Source organism: Phascolarctos cinereus, unplaced genomic scaffold (assembly GCF_003287225.1).
Source record: "Phascolarctos cinereus isolate Bilbo 61053 unplaced genomic scaffold, phaCin_HiC Scaffold_726;HRSCAF=1367, whole genome shotgun sequence".
Classification (NCBI taxonomy): Eukaryota; Metazoa; Chordata; class Mammalia; order Diprotodontia; family Phascolarctidae; genus Phascolarctos; species Phascolarctos cinereus.
This window is the reverse complement of record NW_027556098.1, coordinates 390,094,477-390,113,939: the sequence shown is the minus strand read 5'-3', so window position 1 is coordinate 390,113,939 and position 19,463 is coordinate 390,094,477. Positions and strand designations below refer to the sequence as shown.

Genomic DNA, 19,463 nt, shown 5'->3' with positions numbered 1-19,463 from the left:
GAAGAAAAAACAAAAAGGAAAAGGACATACATGTACAAAAACGTTTATAGCAGCTCTTTTTGTTGTGGCAAAAACTGAAAATTGAGGGGATGTCCATCAATTGAGGAATGACTAGGCAAACTGTGGTAAATGATTGTGATGGAATGCTACTGTGCTATGAAAAATGATGAGTCAGAAAAACCTGGAAAGACTTACACAACCTGATGCAAAGTAAAGTGAGCAGAACCAGGAGAATGCTATATATAGTAACAGCAACACTGTATGATGATCAACTGTGAGTGACTTAGCTATTCTCAGCAATACAATGATCCAAGCTGATTCTGAAGGACTTATGATAAAAAATGCTATCTACCTCCAGAAAAAAAATTAAAAAATAAAAAAACTGATGGAGTCTGAATGCAGATCGAAGCATACTTATTTACTTTCTTTTTGTCTGTGTTTTCTTTTAACATGACTAATGTGGAAGTATGTTTTGTGTGACTACAGATGTATAACCTTTATCAAATTGCTTGCCTTCTGTAGGAAGGGGGTGGGAAGAGAGAGGAGAGAATTTGGAACTCAAAATTTTAAAAAACAAATGTTAAAAATTGTTTTCACATGCAATTGGAAAAAAATGTTCAATGGAGGAAGGTAAAAAAAAAATTATTTGGTCCCTTCTTCCTCTGCCTGCCATAATTTCTACTTCACAAATCACTTCTTGCTCCTTCTTATCCAGAATCAAGTCCAGTAGACATGTGCTTTCTCATTCCCTCCACCTTTATTTTAAAGTTCTAGGTTTTTAATGAGCAGAAATCAATGTTCTCTCTCTGTCCCTCCCTCCCTCCTCTCTCTCAATCTTCCTCTCTCTTCACTACCACCACATTGATTAGGCAAGGCCCAGTTCCTCATTGGCCATGCTTAAACACATATATGCTTGATTCTGCGCCTAACTCTACCACCTGCGTCAGAAGGTAGACAGGATGTGTGCTTCAGCATCAGTCCTCCAGAATCAGAGACGGTCATTTATTTGATCATAGTGTTTTTTTGTTTTGGGCAAGGCAACTGGGGTTAAGTGACTTGCCCAGGGTTACACAGCTAGTGAGTGTTATATGTCTCAGGCCAGATTTGAACTCAGTTCCTCCTGACTTGAGGGCCGGCGCTTTCTATCCACTGCCCCTTGATCACAGTTCTTACAGGTTGCAGTGTGGCTTGCCTTTACAATGTTGTTATATATTTTGTGTTCTATTACTCTATAACTATAAAATTATCACATTTCTAAAAAAAGAAGGTGGTGACTTTCAGATTCTGTGTTGGCACATGACATCGAGGTGACAAGTGCCTTCACTAAACGCGGGAAGAAAAGGCCTGTCTGGTGCTTGTACACCCCAAGGTCAACTAGAACCACAGCCCACTCTTCCTATGGATACACCCACCTACAGACTGGCCGGCGGAGTAGGAGTCTGTCCGCGTTCGTGATCGCTTAGTGCCTTTCGTATTTGCTGGGGAAAGAAATAAAACTAACATTGAAGAGGGTTTTATGCTTTCATTTGAGGTTAAGGAAAGTTGGTGGACATTCTCTTAGAATCATGAAGCCCTGATCCTTTCTCAACCAGCGATAGATACAGACAACTATCCCTCATTTGTATAGGAGGATGTAATGAGGACGTGCAGTGTTAATTCTCCACTTAATTCATCCACTGCCATGTTTGGACTCAGAGAAAGCATGAAAGAGGAAATAGTAGGAACAGGATCTGATGGTAGTGAATTTTATAGGGAAAATTCCCATCAATAGGCAGAGAAAAAGAGCTGAATAAAATATTGTTCCCCTAAGACGCAACTCTATTTCCTACCCAAACTTAGTTTTCTGCCTTGTAGCCCAAACCAGAGGAAGATCAATCATTATTAAGGGAGCGTCTATGGTGAGAAAGAAAGAAATTCAAAGTGATTTAGGGTAGCCCTTAAATGGTTAATGAGCAATTCTTCAGACTACATAGTTAAGGACATAAGGGGAGGTTTTAAAAAAGTGGAACACTTTTTGTGCACTTGAAAGCATAATTTTAGCAACCACTCCATGCTCTTAGGGAAGGAGGGGGGATGGCCAAGAAGCTACATTAGGTTCACAACTTACAAATGGGCTGCATCCTGAGGGCTTGTAATGACGGTTTAGCATTTGGAGCTGGGAATGCACCCTCCCCTGCCCCAGCTGAGATGGGGGAGGGGCTCCAGTGGGTGGGTGGGTGTTTCTGTTCTCCTGTACTCTCGAGCACTTACTGTCCATAAGCCTCCAGTTCAATAAGGGGTCGTAGACAAAGGCTTCCAGCACGGCCATCACGCTGTCCTTGTGCTCCCGAAGCACCTCCATCACTGTGTGGCAGGTGATCCTGTAGTTGCCATCGAGGCCTGTCACCTGAAGCACAGACCCAGACCTTGTTTAGAAAGGCCACAGGTTCCAGGTATACTCGCTTCCACCCCAAGAGATTCTACTGCATTCCTCATGGAAGAGAAGTCAGCCATATCTCTACTGACATGCAGCAGCGGAGGGGAGCTGGGAGTGAGGGCCAGGACCCCAGCAGGGCTAGAAAGACCACTGACTGTGTGACGCTCTCAACTAGACAAAGGACTGGCCTAAGATGTGCTGAAGTTAGGAGAACGTCACTGCCTCATACCCTGGCAGAGTGATGAGAGGGGCTGGACCTGTGATTTGACTAATAAAAGGAATTTGCAGGTGAGGGAGCTCTCTCTGCTTTTTCTTTCTTTCTTTTTTTTTTTTTGGCTAGGTAATTGGGGTTAAGTGACTTGCCCAGGGTTACACAGCTGGTAAGTGTCAGGTGTCTGAGCCCGGATTTGAACTCAGGTCCTGCTGACTCTAGGGCTGATGCTCTATCCACTGCGCCACCTAGCTGCCCCCAGCTCTCTCTTCTCACACTTTGAGCCCAGGACCCAGAGAGAAGTGACCCGGAGAGTGACCTCCCTGAGCTCTCCCTGGGTGCAGGGTGGGAGGCTCTGCCACCCACACAAGCCGGTGAGCTCGGGTAATGAGTCTCGTGGCTCATCTCAGCTCGATTCTGAAGCTGCCCACTCCTGATCCCTGATCCCCACTCACCTCCATGGCATTGGTCAACATCCTTGTCAGTCTAAATGGAATCTTCTCAGGGAACTTCTCTCGAGTCATTGCCACCTAGCGTGGGATAAGCAGTCACAAAACCACTTTTCATTTGCTTTCTCAAGCTAAAACCAGGCCAAGAGAAGTACCTCCCCCAGAATCATCTTGAATTAACCAACAGAAATTTCAATTGACCAGCAGTTACTATGCACCTACTATGTGTCGGGCCCTGTGCTAAGTGCTGGGGACAGAGAAAGCTCCACACGGATTACATGAAGGGCATGGAAAGCCCTGTCACTGACCTTCAGTCTATAGAAATTAAACAAAATCTGAGCATGTCCTCTGTGCACACCACTGTGCTACGTGCTGAGGGGGCTGCCAAGAGCGGGCTCTGCCTTCCAGGGGTTTGCAATGAAGGATGGTGGGAAGGTGAGGAGGAGGACAGGGTCAAGGAATGATGGGGCGCCTCGGACCCCACCCGGCCTGGTGGGCCTAGGGAGAGGCGTTCATTCTTGGCTTTGAGCCATCCTAAAGTGCACAAGAAGGAAGGGCTGCAAAGGGGAAAATCCCCCTCTACATGCTTCGGGGTGGCAGAATTAAGGCCACCTCCTCACCTCAAAGCAATCCCCGAAGTCAATGTGCAGGATCTTCCCACTGAGTCTGTCCAGCATCAGGTTGGAAGGGTGTCTTCATTATGAGGAGAAGAGACCAGAGGCACAAGTTATTAGAGCAGCCCAGATGGATCAATCGACCTGCAGGCCACAGCACAGGCCTTGAACAAGAGCGTATCTGGGTAAGCCAGAAGTGGCCCCGACCACGTGCTTCCCCTGGCCCCGGCTGCTTGACAAGGCAGAACAGCTCGGAGAAGCTGTGCCGTGTGGAAAGGCCCTTCTCTCAGAGCTCTGCAGCACTGTCCGGCCAGAGAACAGGGGTCTGCACCACAGTCAGGGCTGTGTGTGTTTGAAGACTTACTACTGATTTGAGGATAAGGTTATTTATAGCCTAGAAAGAGAGGGCAAAGTGAATAATACCAAGAGAGGACATGTAAACATATGTGCAGGGGACACAAGACAAGAAGAGAAATTCAGGGTGACAGGAGTAATGCCTTCAGCTGATGAATATCCATTACAAGCATTTTCAGCTTCCTTTTTTTTTGCTAAGACAGTTGGATAACTTTATAGTACAGAAGTATAAAAAAATTCTAGTTTGGTTGGTTCTAATTATAGAAGGCCATATCTTAAAAGTAAAAAGGACAGATTTTAAAATGTGTTTCTGAATGAGTTATATCAACCTATTACACTGAGAGGCAGTGGGAAGGTGTAGCTAGTGTGCTCAGTTTAGGAGTCAGGAAGGCCTGAGTTCTAATCCTGCCACTTATTGCAATGACTCACTGGAGTTCCCTGGACAAGTCACTCAATCCCTATGACTATACAGAGAGAACTACACGGGACTTGTCACTAAATCATACATGGATTTCCATCCTAATAAAGTCACTCTAGGGGAAGGGGTTTGCCACTAACCTATACATTTTTCTTCTTTTGAGCTGACTTCACAGCCTGTGACAGCCAAGTCTGGAGCTGGCCAAGACCCCATATATAGGATCACAGCATCTAGAGCTGGACTAGGGGCCATGGAGCCATAGCCTTCACTTCACAATTAATAAACTGTGCAAGGCAGGTGCATACTACCTACTTCCACAGTGGCAGGACATAACCTCACATCGAGAGGTACCATTCAAAAAAAACGCCTAAGGAAGGATGCTCCCTGCACCATGTGGATGAGGCACTAGCAGCTGTGGCAGTTCCTGAGGAGGGGGCTGCCAAATCAGAGCCATCTTGGCAGCTTTCTGGTTGGGTCCAGAGTTAGAGCCTAGATTTAAACCAACCTTAAACAGCAAATAATAATGAAAACGAAATACCCAAGTGTGTCCCTTTGTCAGAAGTCCTTAACAGGTTCATTAATAAGTCACTCTTCTCACACTTTGAGGATTAAGAGCAAAAAATACCATTCTCTACACAAAAATGCTGAGTTAAGGTGGCAAGTAGCAGAGGTTTTCTGACTTCAAATCCAACCCTGGCTTATCGGAAAGTACAGCAGGATACATGGCAAAAAAGGTCAAATGGAAATACTTATTCATTAACCAGCCACCAAATCTAACCAAAAAGCCAAAGAGTGATGGTTAGATGGTTAAAAGTGCAAGGGGAAAAAGATGACTGGTAGGACAATGAAAGTCACTCACCTGTCTCCCAGGCCCAAAATATACCCAACCATCGACATGACTGCTAAAGAACGGGTATAATTGGTTCTTCGGTCAAACCACACCTAGAATACAGCACATAGAGAGAGACAGAGTGACCCCAGCTGGCCTCAGGAGGGCTGCACCCAGTGCAGCGCCTAGAGACAAGGCGAGTTCAAAGTGCTGAGCCATCACAAGCTTCGAACAGCAATCCTGGGACTGCTGATCACAAGCAGGCCTCAGTCAGTGACTCCATCTGGGGAGGGCAGTGTGAGTACCTCGGAGCTGGGGCTCTTCAGCCAGAGCAGTTTGGCCAGGTCGTCCCCGGCGGTGTTATTGACCGCATGCTCAAACACCTCCACCTTCTGCATCAGAGTCAAGTGGTCGTAATCTGGAGCCATCTGAAACGAGACACACTCCACTCGGTGAAAAGTGGGCATTTCTGCCAGTGCCCCGAGGAGACAGGGCGATGACTTGGATGAGGACCCAGTGAAAGGAGAAACTGTGAAGTCACCAAGACTGGTGGGCTACTAGTCTAAGGAATGACGAGAGAAATGGCATCAAAAACAAGCACCTCGCCTGCAATCTGAGGCCTCCTGGAGTGGAGGTGAGATGCCGGTAGAGGCTGTAGTGCTGACAGCCATGTCTGGGGGCAGCTGATCAGCAGCTCCACCTGACTCCCCGGGGTGGGGACAATCAGAGTCCATCTCCTCTGGGAGGGAGAGCTCCCCATCAGGCTGCCTTCTTATGGTACCTTGGTCCTCCAAGGGCCCTCTCACAGCCTACCTTGGGTTGGAGTCTGAGATGAGCTAGACTGTAAGCCCTGGGAGGGCAGGGACCATGTCTTTTTAAAATCTTGTATCTTCCAGACTGAGAGCAATGTGATAGAGTGGACAGAGGCCAGGAAGACCTGGCTTTAAGTCCGTGCATCTCTGGTTAAGTCACCTATCTTCTCAGTGCCCCTGGCAACTCTCTGCAACATACGTGCAGATGGTGCCAATCTGCTTTGGTGGAGAGAGGTTCTCACAAGGAGCTCCCTACATTTATGAAATCGCAGTTCAGGTCTGATAAAAAAAAAAGAAATCCTCCAGCATCTCACACATAACAGTTGCCCAATTTCTAGGTCCTTCTGGCTCTCCATGAAGGCAGCTGGTGTAGGTTTAAAATAGTCATTGGACACTTATGCCACAACAATAACGTCAGAGTGAACCAGAAGCAGGAAGGCCCTCCAGAGCCACCTAGAGTAACCTGTACCTGGAAAGGAAGGAATGCCCTCTACTCCCTCCTGGCCAGGGCCACCCAAGCTGTGCCTGCCCAAGGGCCTGGGACTGCAGGAAGGGCACCTTGCCATTCTTCTCCTGCCCCTGGCCTCAATGACCTCAGGATTTCTAGAAGAAGAGAACCAAGGTCACCTCCAGCCTTGACTTCTGGGGTGGGTGTGTCAGACCAGGCACCTGCTGCTTACCCGTAACATGATTCGATGCTCAATGTTGAGAAGGATCTTCTTTTTCTCCCGGTAGTCTCGGATGAGTGCATGCAGCGTGTCACAGTGGGGAACCCAGCCAATCAGGCCTGAGTTGGTGGACAAGGGAATGACGGCATATCTCTGGATGCTGGAGGGGATGGAGTCAATGCACGCTTATCAACAGGACACAGTGTGAGCAGCCTAAGCACATCTTCCTTACACGGGTTCATCTCCCACCCCTCGTGGAGCTCACACTGGTGCTAACATGACTGATCTTTGGCCCCTCCTACCAGGAGGCCATCAGTGACTAGACCTGGCTGAGCAGGCATGGGCCACCCTCAAGGCCAACAGGATGCTGTCTGTATTCATAATTGGAAGCAGAGCGATAATGAACTGGGGCTCAAGAGGGAGTCTCTGGCTATAGTTTCTCAAGGTCTGGCTGCTATCACATTGGCTGTTCCTTCAGGCTTGAGGTGTCAAATACATGGTGCACAACACCCTAAACCAGATTAAAATGCACTTGGGAAACATTTACCAAAGCAAATAAAAATACAACAGAACACAGATAACGTCAATATGTGGTCACCTGAGAATTTCATGTATGGTTTCATGGTCCTGTTTCTAAACCAGTGTTCTAAACTAATGACAACACTGTTCCATTGTGGATACTCCAAAGGAGTGTGAGGATAACTTAGAAACAAAAATCCAGCACATGAAAATCTTCCAGAAAATTACTAGACTCGATGTCTTGGCTTACCACGACCCTTCTGCCAGGTACGTAGCTTTACCACTTCACAGATCCTCCCATGGGAGCACCCTGGGTGGCGACTCACCTCCCCCCGCATTTCCTCCTTTCCGCTGGCCCCACACACCTGAGATTTTTCCGAAGAGACGTTGGATCATTGGCCAGCAACGTGTTGACGAGGCCAAAGAGCTGCATGACTCTCTCATCCTGCCTTAAGTCCTCATGGCCTTTCAGGAGGAATACAAACTCATGACCGTTGCTGCCTAGAAGCAAAGGGGCAGATGAGAGTTCAGGGGAGGGCTTCTCAGGCTCTTCTGGGAGGGCAAAGGCTCTCCCAGATCAATGACTACTCCTACTTGCCCTCCCCCACCCCCACCAAATTTAGTTCCCTAGAAGCCCACTGGTTTTGATGACGTTCCAATGAAGGAATATTGATTCAAAAAAAATTTATTAAATATAAATTGATACCAGAAATTTTAAAAAGAGATAAAGAGACTCATATTATCAGAGGCCAGTCCACAGACCACTAGAAGTGATCATATTTTGGTAGCTGGTCATTCAGTTGCATATAGAGAGCATAGCCATCTCTGTTGGCCTAGAACATCAGGTTGGGAAGTGAGATTGAGAATACAACCAAGCCCCATGCCTTCAGACATGATCACACCTGAGATGCCTTAGACAGGTAAAAATCTACCCTGTTTTTCTTTTTCTTTTTCCCTGAGTGAACCTGCGATTTAATTGGTATAGTAAACTCCAGTGGGGCAGGTAGGTGGCACAGTGGATATAGAGTGCTGGGCCTGGAGTCAGGAAGACTTCAAACTCTGGTTGCCTCAGTTTCCTCATTTGTAAAATGAGCTAGAGAAGAAACAGTGAACCACCCCAGGATCTTGGCCAGGAAAACCCCAAACAGGGTCACAAAGAGTTAGACAGGAGTGAAAAACGACTGAACAACAAAATTCCAGGGGCAACAGGAGGTTAAGTGTCCTGTGCCCAGAGTTCCAGTCAGCCAGGGCGTGTCAGAAGCAGGACTCTTCTGGACACAGGGAGCTCTCTGTCCTACCTTGGAGGCTGCGCAGACTCTAGCTACCTGCAGAGTGAAGGTCACAGTCCTTGTTGAACCAAGTTCATTGTAAAAACCTTATAACCTTCACACCATAGTTTAAGTTAATCTTGTAACACAACAGCCCTGAGCGGCTCTGGCCACGTTTTAGAAGCATCTCGCAGGCTCGCCTCTCCTTTCCAAAGCCTCCTTCCCAGCCTGCTCACAGCACCTGTTCTGTACAGGGCTCTGCACACAGCAGGCGCCTTTGCCAATATCTGAAGCCTCCTTTTCCCTTCCTCACATGTGCCTAGCCATTTCCCTGATGCTATCAGGCCCGCCCTGCCCCCCACACTTAGCCCTTCCTCTTGTGTTGCTAGGATTTACACTGCTCACTGCTGCTGAGCTCGGGGGGGGGGGGTTGGAGGACTCAGGTCCCAGGATCAGTAAGGAGTCAGAAAAAGAGAGATGGAGTCAAGGAGAAGACCGTCCTGGCCCTCTCTCACTGCCAGCCAGCACCTGGCGCCTGGTCCCTGTGGATGCCATCTGAGGCACCACTCGAGCCTACTGCACTTTGGAGGAGGGAGAAGACAGCCTCTGAGAGCCTCTCTGGCCTCCTTCTCTCACTATCCTCTCCAGCTTGGCAGGCCCTGGCACGGTTGCTGCTCCACTGCCCTAAGAACCTTGGAGAGCCCATAAGGAGGCCTCAAGAAGAGCACAAGCTCTGGGGGTAGGGCACGACCAGTTGAGGGGGAATCTTACCCATTAATGTCAACTTCCTGGGCCTCTGCTTGGATGTAATGACCTGGAGAGAAGGTGCTATGGACTGAATTCGGATGACGGGCTGGTTGGGGTCATAGGTGCCTGGTACTGCCAATTCTAGGTCCCGGCACATCAGGAGTTTGGGTGAGACGTACTGCAGCTCCAAAGAAGTGAGCTGGGAAGAAGCAGCACAAGATGTCATTTTCTGCTGCCTGAGAGGAATGCAGATAGAACTGTCGGCATTCCCCAACTCCCTGTACTGATGGCAGCACAGAGTGCTGCCTGCACTTTTCTTGGACACGAGTCCAAGCACAGGGCTTGGCATCTGGTAGGCACTTAATAAATGTTTTTTCATCCTTTCTGATGCCTCAGGGTATTCTCAGGGTCTGCAAAGATGGGGGCAGAGATGGGAATATAGCCCTCGGGGGCTCTGGAGGTCCCTACCTGAGGCAGCTGCTTGGAGATCCGTCTGAACACATGATAGTAGAGGTCCCATGCTTGGGTTAGGTCCTTGACGTTTCCTGATTTCATGTACTTTCGGCACCACTCCTGGGCCTCCATCAAATCTCTGCCATAGGCCTGGGAAGAAAGGAGGGGAAAGAAGCTGGTTTCAAGCTGGGGTGCTTTCTAAGCTGACTCATGGCCAGAGCCCCAGAAATGAAGAAGTAGTTCTGCCATGGAGCAGGAGAAGACTTGTTTAATGAGGGGCAGGGTGTCCTGGAGGGCACCTCAGAGCCAGCGGTCCAGCTCCAAATTCAGGCAAGTCACCGAGTCTCTCTGGGTCTCAGGCTCCTCATTTGTAAATTATGTCACCACAAGACTTGTTCCCCTTTCTTTGTATCACACTCACTCTCATAACAGAGACAACCCAAGGGGACTCTGAAGAGCATCTGTGGCTCCCGCTGCCTTGACCACAGAAAACAGGCCACACCGTTGGGCATCTAGACTTCTCCACGAGCCGGCTCCATCTATTCTTCCAAGCCAATCACCCATCACTCTCCCCCCCAGTCCCCAACTAGAGCTGGGGCGCGCTGGCCAACTGGACTTGCTGGCTTCTGTCTAGGACCTATATCTCCTTGCTGGCACCCAGGTTCCCTCTGGGGCTAAGTTCAAGGACTGCCCCCTGACCCCCTACTCCCCACCCCGGCACTGTGGACTATTCTGTGAATGCTTCTTATCCCCGGGTGGGACATAAGCTCCCTGAAGACAGGGACGATCTCGCTTTTTGTCTGCATTCCTAACAGTGTTTCTGGCACATAACAGGTGTCTAATAAGCGCTTGTTGACTGAGAGTCATTTGAAGCCTGTTTTCAAACAGTCCCTTGGAATTCTTCTTGGGAAATCTGGTTCCTAGCCTTGATCACCCCTCTCCTGACAAATGGCCCTCAGTGCTGTGTGTTTTTGTCAGGTCACTACACAATCTCTATTAGGATTATGGACACGCAAGGAGCCATCAGATCAAACAACACCCCCACATCACAGGGGACTAAGCTGGGCCGAGGCCTACGTGAGTCACAAAGGGCATGGCAGAGGCAGGCGCTGAATCCAGAAGCTGCCTGGAACGCCACTGCTCTGTTCTGATACTCTTCCCCAACAGACTGTCCTTGGCCTTGTTCTATCTTCCCTGCTGCTGTTCATCTAAAAGCCTAATTTTATGTAAACAAGACCGTCTATTTTTGTTATTCAGGATCACAAACACCTTCTCTATTTCCCTCTCACTTTATCAAGATGTGACTTTCTGCAGTCACAGTGTGTATCCCATCCGAAGTTTATTGGCATAAATGCTACTTTTTGCTAAGTTTCTTTCCAGTTTTACCAGTAATTAATTTATTCCTTATTAAAAAGGAAATCTTTTCAGAAGTAACTTACATGCTTGGGTTTATCAACAATGGACTACTGTTGGGTTTCTGTTTATCTCTTTCTGTTCTTGGGACTTAGTTTTCTGTTTTTTGGAACCATTTGGTACTGGTTAAAAATTCTGATGACCGCTACTTTATAGTATATAGTCTGCTGTGCTCCTTCATTTGCACTTCTCATTACTTTCCAGACCTTTTGGTTCTTTCAAATGAATTTTTGCAATTCTTTTATTTAATTTCACAAAGCAGCCCCTTGGCAATATAAGGTAAAATTAAACTGGAAGATTCAGATAGCACCGCCATTTTTATTATGTCATCATGGCCCAACCGTGAGCACTGATTATCTCTCCGATGATTTAATAAGTCTTTCTTCTATAAAGAGTGCTTTGTAGTTGCACTGACCTCTTGTGTGTGTCTTGGTAGGCTAACTTTCAGATATTTTATACATTTTGTGGTTATTCTGAACAGCATTTCTCTCATTTTCATTTTGTCTTGTTTTTGTTAATACAGTATATAAAATGCTACTGTTTAATGTAGCTGTACTTTTCTGAATTTAGTAATCACTTCTATCAGAATTTTCACTGATTCTCTCAGGTTTCTCAACAGTGACATGACATCTGCAAGTAGTAAGGATTTTGCTGCCTTCTTGCTAAATCTGTTGTGTAATACTGGTATAGAGAGCATTTCTAGAAATGGGCCAAGTGGGGAGAATGAGCAGCCTTGCTTTCCTTATGTTTATACTGGGATATTTTCTAGTGTTTCTCCATCACAAAGAATGCTACTTCTTGTTTTTAGAGAAATACTTTTGATTGTACTACAGAAAGGGCCTTTTATGCCTATAGCTTTTTTTTCCTTTCTTTAAAGCATAAATGAAAGCTGTATTTTGTCAAAGGCTTTTCCTGTATCTGCTAAAATAATTACATGGTTTTTATTGTTTATAAGATAAATGACGCTGGTAGGTTTTCTAATTTTGAACCACGCCATTCCCGGTATAGCTCTAATACAGCCACAGTTAATAATTTCCCAGATACATTTCTATAGTCTTCTTGGAAGGACTTTATTTACATTTTGGGGCATAGGAAAGTGTAGGACTGTAGGCCAACCTCCCTTATGAATTAATATTATTAATATTCATATTATATGAATATTAATTCAAAAGGGAGGTTGGCCTACAGTCCTATGCTTCCTCTCTTCCTGGCTTGGGTATCAGGACCATATTTGTCTCATAAAATGAGTTTGGCCTTCTAGCTCTGTCGGCCAATCATTTTTGTAGGACAGATAAGAATTGCTCTTTAAATGTCTGGTAGAATTCACTTGTCAGTCCACTTGACCTGTCTTCCCCCCTTTGTCAATTCCTCCATAGCATCTTCAATCCCTTTTTCTGAGATTGTGGTTGTCTTTGTGATTTCCATTTCTTGTTAGCTTAGATGTTTCTTTTTTTGTAGAGACACACTTCGTCTGAATCCTCAGTTTTACTGGCCTAAAGCACCTTCTGATAATGATCTCTATTTCCTCTGTGTTTGTGGTGGCTTTACCTTGTTAATATTTTATCTTCCTTTCTTTTTCTCCTAGAGAGTATAATGATTTATATGGTTGCTCAGTTTTGTGATTTAGCAATATGCTTCATTTCCAGTTTTATAGTTTTGGGCCCTAGTACTTCCGTGCATTACCTACTTCACAGGACGGTTGTGAGGATGGCCTCAGGCAAACCATAAAATACTTGAGAAATGTGAATTCTTACGAGGGCTGTTAAGGCAGCCTGTGGAGCTCCTTCCTAGCTAAGGCACTGATGAATTCTGACCAGCATGCTGATGAGGCAAGAATTACCTAAAGATTGTCAGATGTACAACATAACCTCAAAGGCCCTGAAAGAGCCCCTGGTGTTAGAGTTTGGGGAGGGTGAAGACTTGTCCCTCACTCTGAAGCCAGACAAGAAGTGACTTGCCCAACATTACATACTAGGATTTCACAACAGGTCCCACGGGATCCCTGGGACCCCCATGGGGTGGGCCCAAGTGCAGTGTTCTTCCAGCTGACTTCCTTCAACCTTTCTTGTTTCAGCATCTTAGTGACCTTTGCCCAAGGGCATGTGGATAAAATAGGCATCCTAAGCAAGGGGGGATGGGAAGGGGGTCTCAGGTTTGCTCATTTCATGCCCTCTTGTCCCTACCTGATTGAAGGATGTTTCTTTCAGAGTCTGGGGTCCCCGTTCCATCATCGCGTGCAGGGGTTCGAGCACCTCAAACATCCCTTTCACGTTCCTCTCCCCGAAGTACAAACGGGAAGCTTCCTCCAGACCTTCGTGCCACATCTCATGCCACAGGATGGCCACTCGGATCAGCTCCTCACTCACCTGGACCCAAGGAAGCAGCAAGAAGTCAGTCCAGGCATTGACTGGGAAGAACAGGAGAGATGCTCTTTCTGGACACTAGAGGGCACACTGAGCCTGTCCCTGAGGAGACAGGAGATGCTGTGGAGGCTACTCAGGTGCCTGGTGAGTGAGCTAGCCGCCTTTTCTGAGGAGCTGCCTAAGACTCACCATCATGGCCTGCTGGACTAGGGTGTTGCTGTGTTCACACATGTTCTTCAGAATTTTGTTGGCTGCATTGTGGCGGGCCGTGGTGGTGGACTTGGAGGCCACGGTCAGTGGGTAAATCAGAGCCTGAAACAAATTGAGAGGGAAAGTGGGTGCCTGTGCCCAAGGGGCAGCCAACACGGCCTACGTGGCAGAAGAAAGAGGGTGGCATGAGCTGGTTCAGCAAAGCTATTAAGAATCATTTCAACAGTCAGGAAGATGGACAATAAACTTTGGGGGAAATCACCTCTCCCCAGGTAGGAGTGCTCATGGCTGGAGGAGGAGTGACCACTCCTCTCATGACCGCCCCAAACCCCCCTCCCGAGGCAAAATCACCTAAGTAAGACTCAGGCAGCCAAGACCAGGGTGCCTGTCTCAAGACCCAGCATACCTGGGGGTGGTATCGACCAATGTCTGTGAGAAGCTGGTGAATAAGGCGTCCTACCAATGGCCGGGGAGTATCGATTCTTGCAATGAGCTGCGGGATGACCTGGGATTCAACAGGAGACCCAGAAGCGATTCTAGTTACTCTTCTGGGGGGGAGCAGTGACTCTCACTGACTTGGCTCAACATGGCCAAGTCCTTCTGAGGCGCCTCACTGTGGTGTATGGGCACCCCTGGGCTTCTGGAGACTGTGTCTATCATGCCAGTAGCTGGGAGGAGGTAGGCAACAGCGCTACTGGTGGGCCAGACTTGCTGGATGGCATGAGGTCTGTGCCTCACTCAGGCACAGGGTAAGGAGCCGCACAGCCCCAGCCGGCACACAAGGACAGGCTAAGGTTCACTTGAGGGGACAGTGACCCCATCTACAGTGGATCCCCAAAGAAATGCTGTTAAGCTGAAACAGTCCACCGTTTTCCCTGCTTCAACAGCTTTCTAGGAAAGCACAGCCTCAAACTCAGAAGCCGAGTCTAACGGGTGAAGACTTTCTGTTTCCCTCCCTGAAGGGCAGGTGGGTTACTGGCTCCTGCATAAGGCTTGGTTCCAGACGTGACATGATTCCAAGAAGACTGCCGAGAGACAGAAATCAGCCACCCTACCTGTAACCAGGTATCAATCTGGATCGCCTTCACCCCTTCCACGAGAGCTTCATTGACATCTGGCCAGTGTCCATAGTCAAACCACAAGGTCAGCACTCTGGGAAGGAAAACGAGGAGATGGTGAGCTCTTTCTTAGGGCATGCCTGCCTCTCTCCTGCTGTGGATACAGCCCCGGCAGGGGCTCTCGGACGCTGCTAGACTGCTGGACTGCTCCAGGGGGGCCACAGGCCCTAGGGACCACCTACTGCCCTAATTTCTCCACGGACAGAACAGGAACCTCAGGTCAGATAAATGGCACTGACGGGTGCTGCTCTTGATTAAACACCGATAAGGAACATGATAAATCCATTACCCCAGGATTAGTCCAGAGACCCAAGCAGGCGCCCCCCTCTTAGACACATGGATCTGTGAGAGATGAGCCCAGGGAATCCACTGAGGCTTGGAGAGAACAGGAGAACTGGCTCGCTATGGTTAGAAATCCCAGATAAGAGGCAGAAGCCGTCCCAATCATCTGCAGCCCCCAGACTAGTTGTCTCCAGTTACCCAGTGCTCTCAACAGCTCCAGGGCCCAGAGGAAGGGGTTTCAGAAGCACCATTGCTTCTCCTAGGCCCCCTCTGCTCATCCGCCCAGGGTGTCTGGGGTGTGCTCCAAGGCCCCTCCCTTCACTTTTGCATTAGGACACATAGAGGACTACATATCACGGGTCAACTCTATGTTTAAATGCATGTCAAAGGGACACCGCACACACGAATCCTGTGACAGTGAGCAGGGCAGGGGTGAAGCGGGCGACGTGCTCAGCTGCTGCTGTTCTCTCAGCCACTGAGGGCTTTACGTTCTCTCCTCTTGTTGCTGGGTACCTGAGGGTGTCCTGAAGGTTGTTGCCCCGAGACAGAGAGATAGAGCGGAAGAAGCCCTGGACAGCAGGCACCGTGTACATCAGAAGTGTCTTGGACAGATCCTGCTGGAGCACACAGGTGTTAGATACATTTCAGGCTTAGAGAAATCCCCCACGACTGGGAGGCTGGAGAAGGGGTGAAACTTAGGGACACGCCGTTCTGAGGGTCTGCCAGCTGCCCCCAATGTGGTCTGAAGTGAGATCAGGAAAGGCAGGGGAGCAGAAGCATGAGTCACGCCAGACCCTGTTCTCTGAGCGGAACTGCAGACACAAGCCCACCCACACATGCAGGTGCATGCAGACAATATGCTCATTCACTCAGGGTGGAGTTCAAGGACTTTGTTTCTCAGCTCTGGGGCTAGGCCTCAGCCAGCCCTCTCCCCGATGCCCAGATCTCGAATCACCAACGCGCTCTGGGACCTCTGTCTGCACACTGAGGGGAGGGGGCCATCCTAGCATGCACGCACACAGGCATGTGGGCAGGCCCACACACATGTGCGTGTACCTCGGTGACACAGATTGGGAGAAGGGACTGCCCTCTTTCACCACACCCACCCACGCACCTCGGTGACCTTTTTCTGCACAGGCGAGGGGATGGGGCTGTTGTCTGCACTCTCTGCCTCGCTCTCGCTGTTGCTGCCCTCCGTGTGAGCGCTCGTGATGCTGGCCCCACTGGCATGACGGAGCTTCTTCTTCTCGTCTCGGGCCTGGTTCTGGTGCTTGTAATGCAGTACAGCTTCAAAGTTCATGACTGCCCAGGCGTGCCAGGCCTGTGGTGAGGAGAGATGGGACAAGGTACAGAGCCTGATGTGGGACTGTGGGAGGCAATGCCAGTTTTCAAGGATCAAGGTGCTAGAATCGAGAGGGACCTCAGGTGCCACCTTGTCTAATGAGCGCCTAATCCAGCATCCCTTCTGTAGCACCCTGGACAAATGGTCTGCCAGCACCCGCTTCTGGACAGCTTTCACTGCTCACAGGCCTCTCTGCAATTTCTCCTTGCTGCTCTGAGCTCGGCCCTCGGATGAGCCTGCCTATTCTCCTCCATTGTGGCTGCCTCAGACTGCACGTTTAAGGCAGGAAAACAAATAGATAAAGAGGTGACAGAGAGCTCTGGTCTGGTCAGAACCCTCCACACCTGGCTGCCTGAGTTAAGAAGAATGCTGACAAGGAGGAGAAAGTCCAGAGGAGGGCAACTAGGCCACAAGGCGAAGGGCCTTTGTCCATGTTGTAGGGCTGGGGATGGGAATCTGGAGAAGAGAAGCTTTCTGGGGGGCCTCCACAGCTGTTCTCAGGGTGGGAAGGGCTCCCTCAGAGGAGGGGCCAGACTTGGAGGGCAGGACCAGGAGCCAAGGGTGACAGTTACCAAGAGGTCGATCTGAGTGCTCTAAGAACAGGATGGGCCGCCCTGAGAGGCGCTGGACTCTTCCTCCTTGGAGGTGCTCCAGAAGAGGTTAGTATGGTATGTCAGAATGGACAGTCCTGTTGGATGTGGGCTGGATCAGCTGGCCACCCAACAAGGTCCTTCCAGCTCTGAATTCTGGGCTTCCTAAGTCTTTGTTTTTCCAGGCTAAATAGACCTGGATCCCCCAGCTGAACCTCATACGGCATGGCATCCAGGCCTTTAGCATGCGAGCGCACTGCAGGGCTGTCACTGCCCTCCCTACGATGCATTACCCCAAACCAGATACGATGAGGAATGCAGATGCCCCCAGATTCACAGAGTGCAGCAGGACCATCTCCCTCCATGCTTTGGACACAGTGGAAATGCACTGGTTCTTTGGACCGCCATGTCCTAGTGACTCGTGTTGAGCTTGCAGGCCCCCAAGAATCCTAGGGTGTTTTCACACGGACCATTGTTTAGCCAGAACTAGATCCTGAGGCTCAAAACAATCTACCTTATGATGAAACCAATCAACCTTTATTTTCTCCCTTGTTGAAAATCTTTCTCAAACTGCTCACGTTTTTCTACTCAACTCCAGGATGGCCAATATATTTATCTTTATATATTTTTTTTATCTATTTTTATCTTTATTATCTTTCTTCCACTACTCACTGTTTCTTGAATACATCCCACCTGGTCCCACCCACATTTCTTTGTGTGTGCAGTTCCCACGTCTGAGATAAATCTTTCCATCTCTCATTCTCCCTGTTGGAACTCTTCTCTAATGTCCAAGGCCCAGACCTGCCGTGACCTTCTCCGGCAGACCTTCCCGGATGCCCACTGCAGGAAGTGACCTCTCCCTCTTCCAGTCGGTCCCGGTGCTCTGCCTATAACCATCTTGTGCCTCCAGAACATCTTACTTAGCATTTCAGTTATTTGGGCCCCTCCCATCTCACCTACTGGATAGTAACCTCCTGAGTTGTACTCATCTCAGTATCCTTGTGCTGCCCGCACTAAAGTTTTACTACTTGTGTGCAGGAGCTAATGAACCGAATTTCTTTGATAACTGAAAATGTGCTTATCCATTACCATACAATGCTATGGATGCGGATGGTGAGGGGCGCCGGACCGTGCCTGTGCTGACTTAAAGATGTGCCTGGAAGCTCAAGAAAATTGCCAGCAAACCCTATCCCTGATTTCAGTTTGCATTCTTGGGCTCTCACGCCGGTGCTTAGCCAGCACCTAATACTCTGAGTAACAGCAGACCGATTTGTACTGGTGGTGGGACCTTCCTTACTACGCCAGGGAAATCTCAGATGGCCCAGTCACAGAATCCTGGATCTAGAGCTGCAGAGGGGGCCTTGGAGGGCAGCTAGTTCAATCCTCTCACTTTAGGGGCCCCAGGAAGGTGAAGTGACTTTTCAAGGTCACATGAGCATGTCAGAGGGGGAACTTGAACCCCGGTCTTCCGACTGCGGAGTCAGTGATTCTTCCACCATCCACGCAGCCTCGTAGAAAGGCGTGGAGATGTCTCTCTGTACTCAGTTTGGCATGTCAAAGCTGAGCCAGCATGATTCTCAGTGACTCCGTGGCCTGTGAAGCACACCCACTTATTTCAGTCTGTTCCAGCTGCTATACAGCTTCCTGTGTTTGTGTTTGTGACAGTCACTACTTCTTACCTGGCACAGTATGATCCACTACATTCCGATGCCACAATCTCATTGACAAGCATCTGCTTTATTTCTACATCTTTGCTACTTACTCCCCAAAGTGCTTTCATAAACATTAGGGTGCATATGGGGCCTTTCTTTTCGTCACTGATTTCCTGTATATCATACCTAGTACCAGAATCTCTGGATCCAAAAGTATGGGCATTTTACTTGCAAAATTCCAAAATGCTTTCCAGGATACCTGGATTCAACCACAGCTCCACCAACAAAGCATGAGTGTGCCCGTCCTTTCACAATGCCTCCAACACGGAATACTCCTGCCGTCTGTCTTCTCTACCCGTTTGCTGGGCATAAGAGGAAACCTTGGGGTTGTTTCCATCTGCATTTCTCCTATTATTAGGGACTTGGAGCATTTGTTCATGTAGTTACTTCGTTACTAACAACGTGTAATTCTTTTGAGAACTGTTCATGTCCTTTGAGCAATGAAGCATGTTTTGAACAAAGAGTGTTCTTTTCATACATTTTAGACCTAGAAGGATCTCAGAGGCCATCTATTCCAGCCCCTGCTTCTTACATGAGGAAATATGGGCCCTTTGAGGCTAAATGAAGTATCTTATTAATCAGCGGCAAAGCTGGGGCTTGACTCTAAATCCACCAGGCTCTGGTGCCTTACCCACAAAGCCTTAACAGAAAGAGTGTACTGGGGCAGCTAGGTGG

The 19,463-nt window shown here is 48.5% G+C and overlaps 1 protein-coding gene across 1 annotated transcript in view; it reads right to left on the bottom strand.

Annotated features, from left to right (window-relative positions):
* Positions 1-19,463, bottom strand: part of MTOR (mechanistic target of rapamycin kinase) — a 118,197-nt gene that overhangs the window by 8,239 nt on the left and 90,495 nt on the right. The window contains 16 exon segments of the mRNA XM_020973950.2: positions 1,413-1,478; positions 2,251-2,386; positions 3,083-3,157; positions 3,697-3,769; positions 5,322-5,404; positions 5,597-5,719; positions 6,784-6,931; positions 7,656-7,791; positions 9,330-9,504; positions 9,774-9,908; positions 13,355-13,537; positions 13,724-13,846; positions 14,151-14,249; positions 14,800-14,896; positions 15,658-15,758; positions 16,259-16,465. Coding sequence (XP_020829609.1) covers positions 1,413-1,478; positions 2,251-2,386; positions 3,083-3,157; positions 3,697-3,769; positions 5,322-5,404; positions 5,597-5,719; positions 6,784-6,931; positions 7,656-7,791; positions 9,330-9,504; positions 9,774-9,908; positions 13,355-13,537; positions 13,724-13,846; positions 14,151-14,249; positions 14,800-14,896; positions 15,658-15,758; positions 16,259-16,465 — 1,960 coding nt within the window.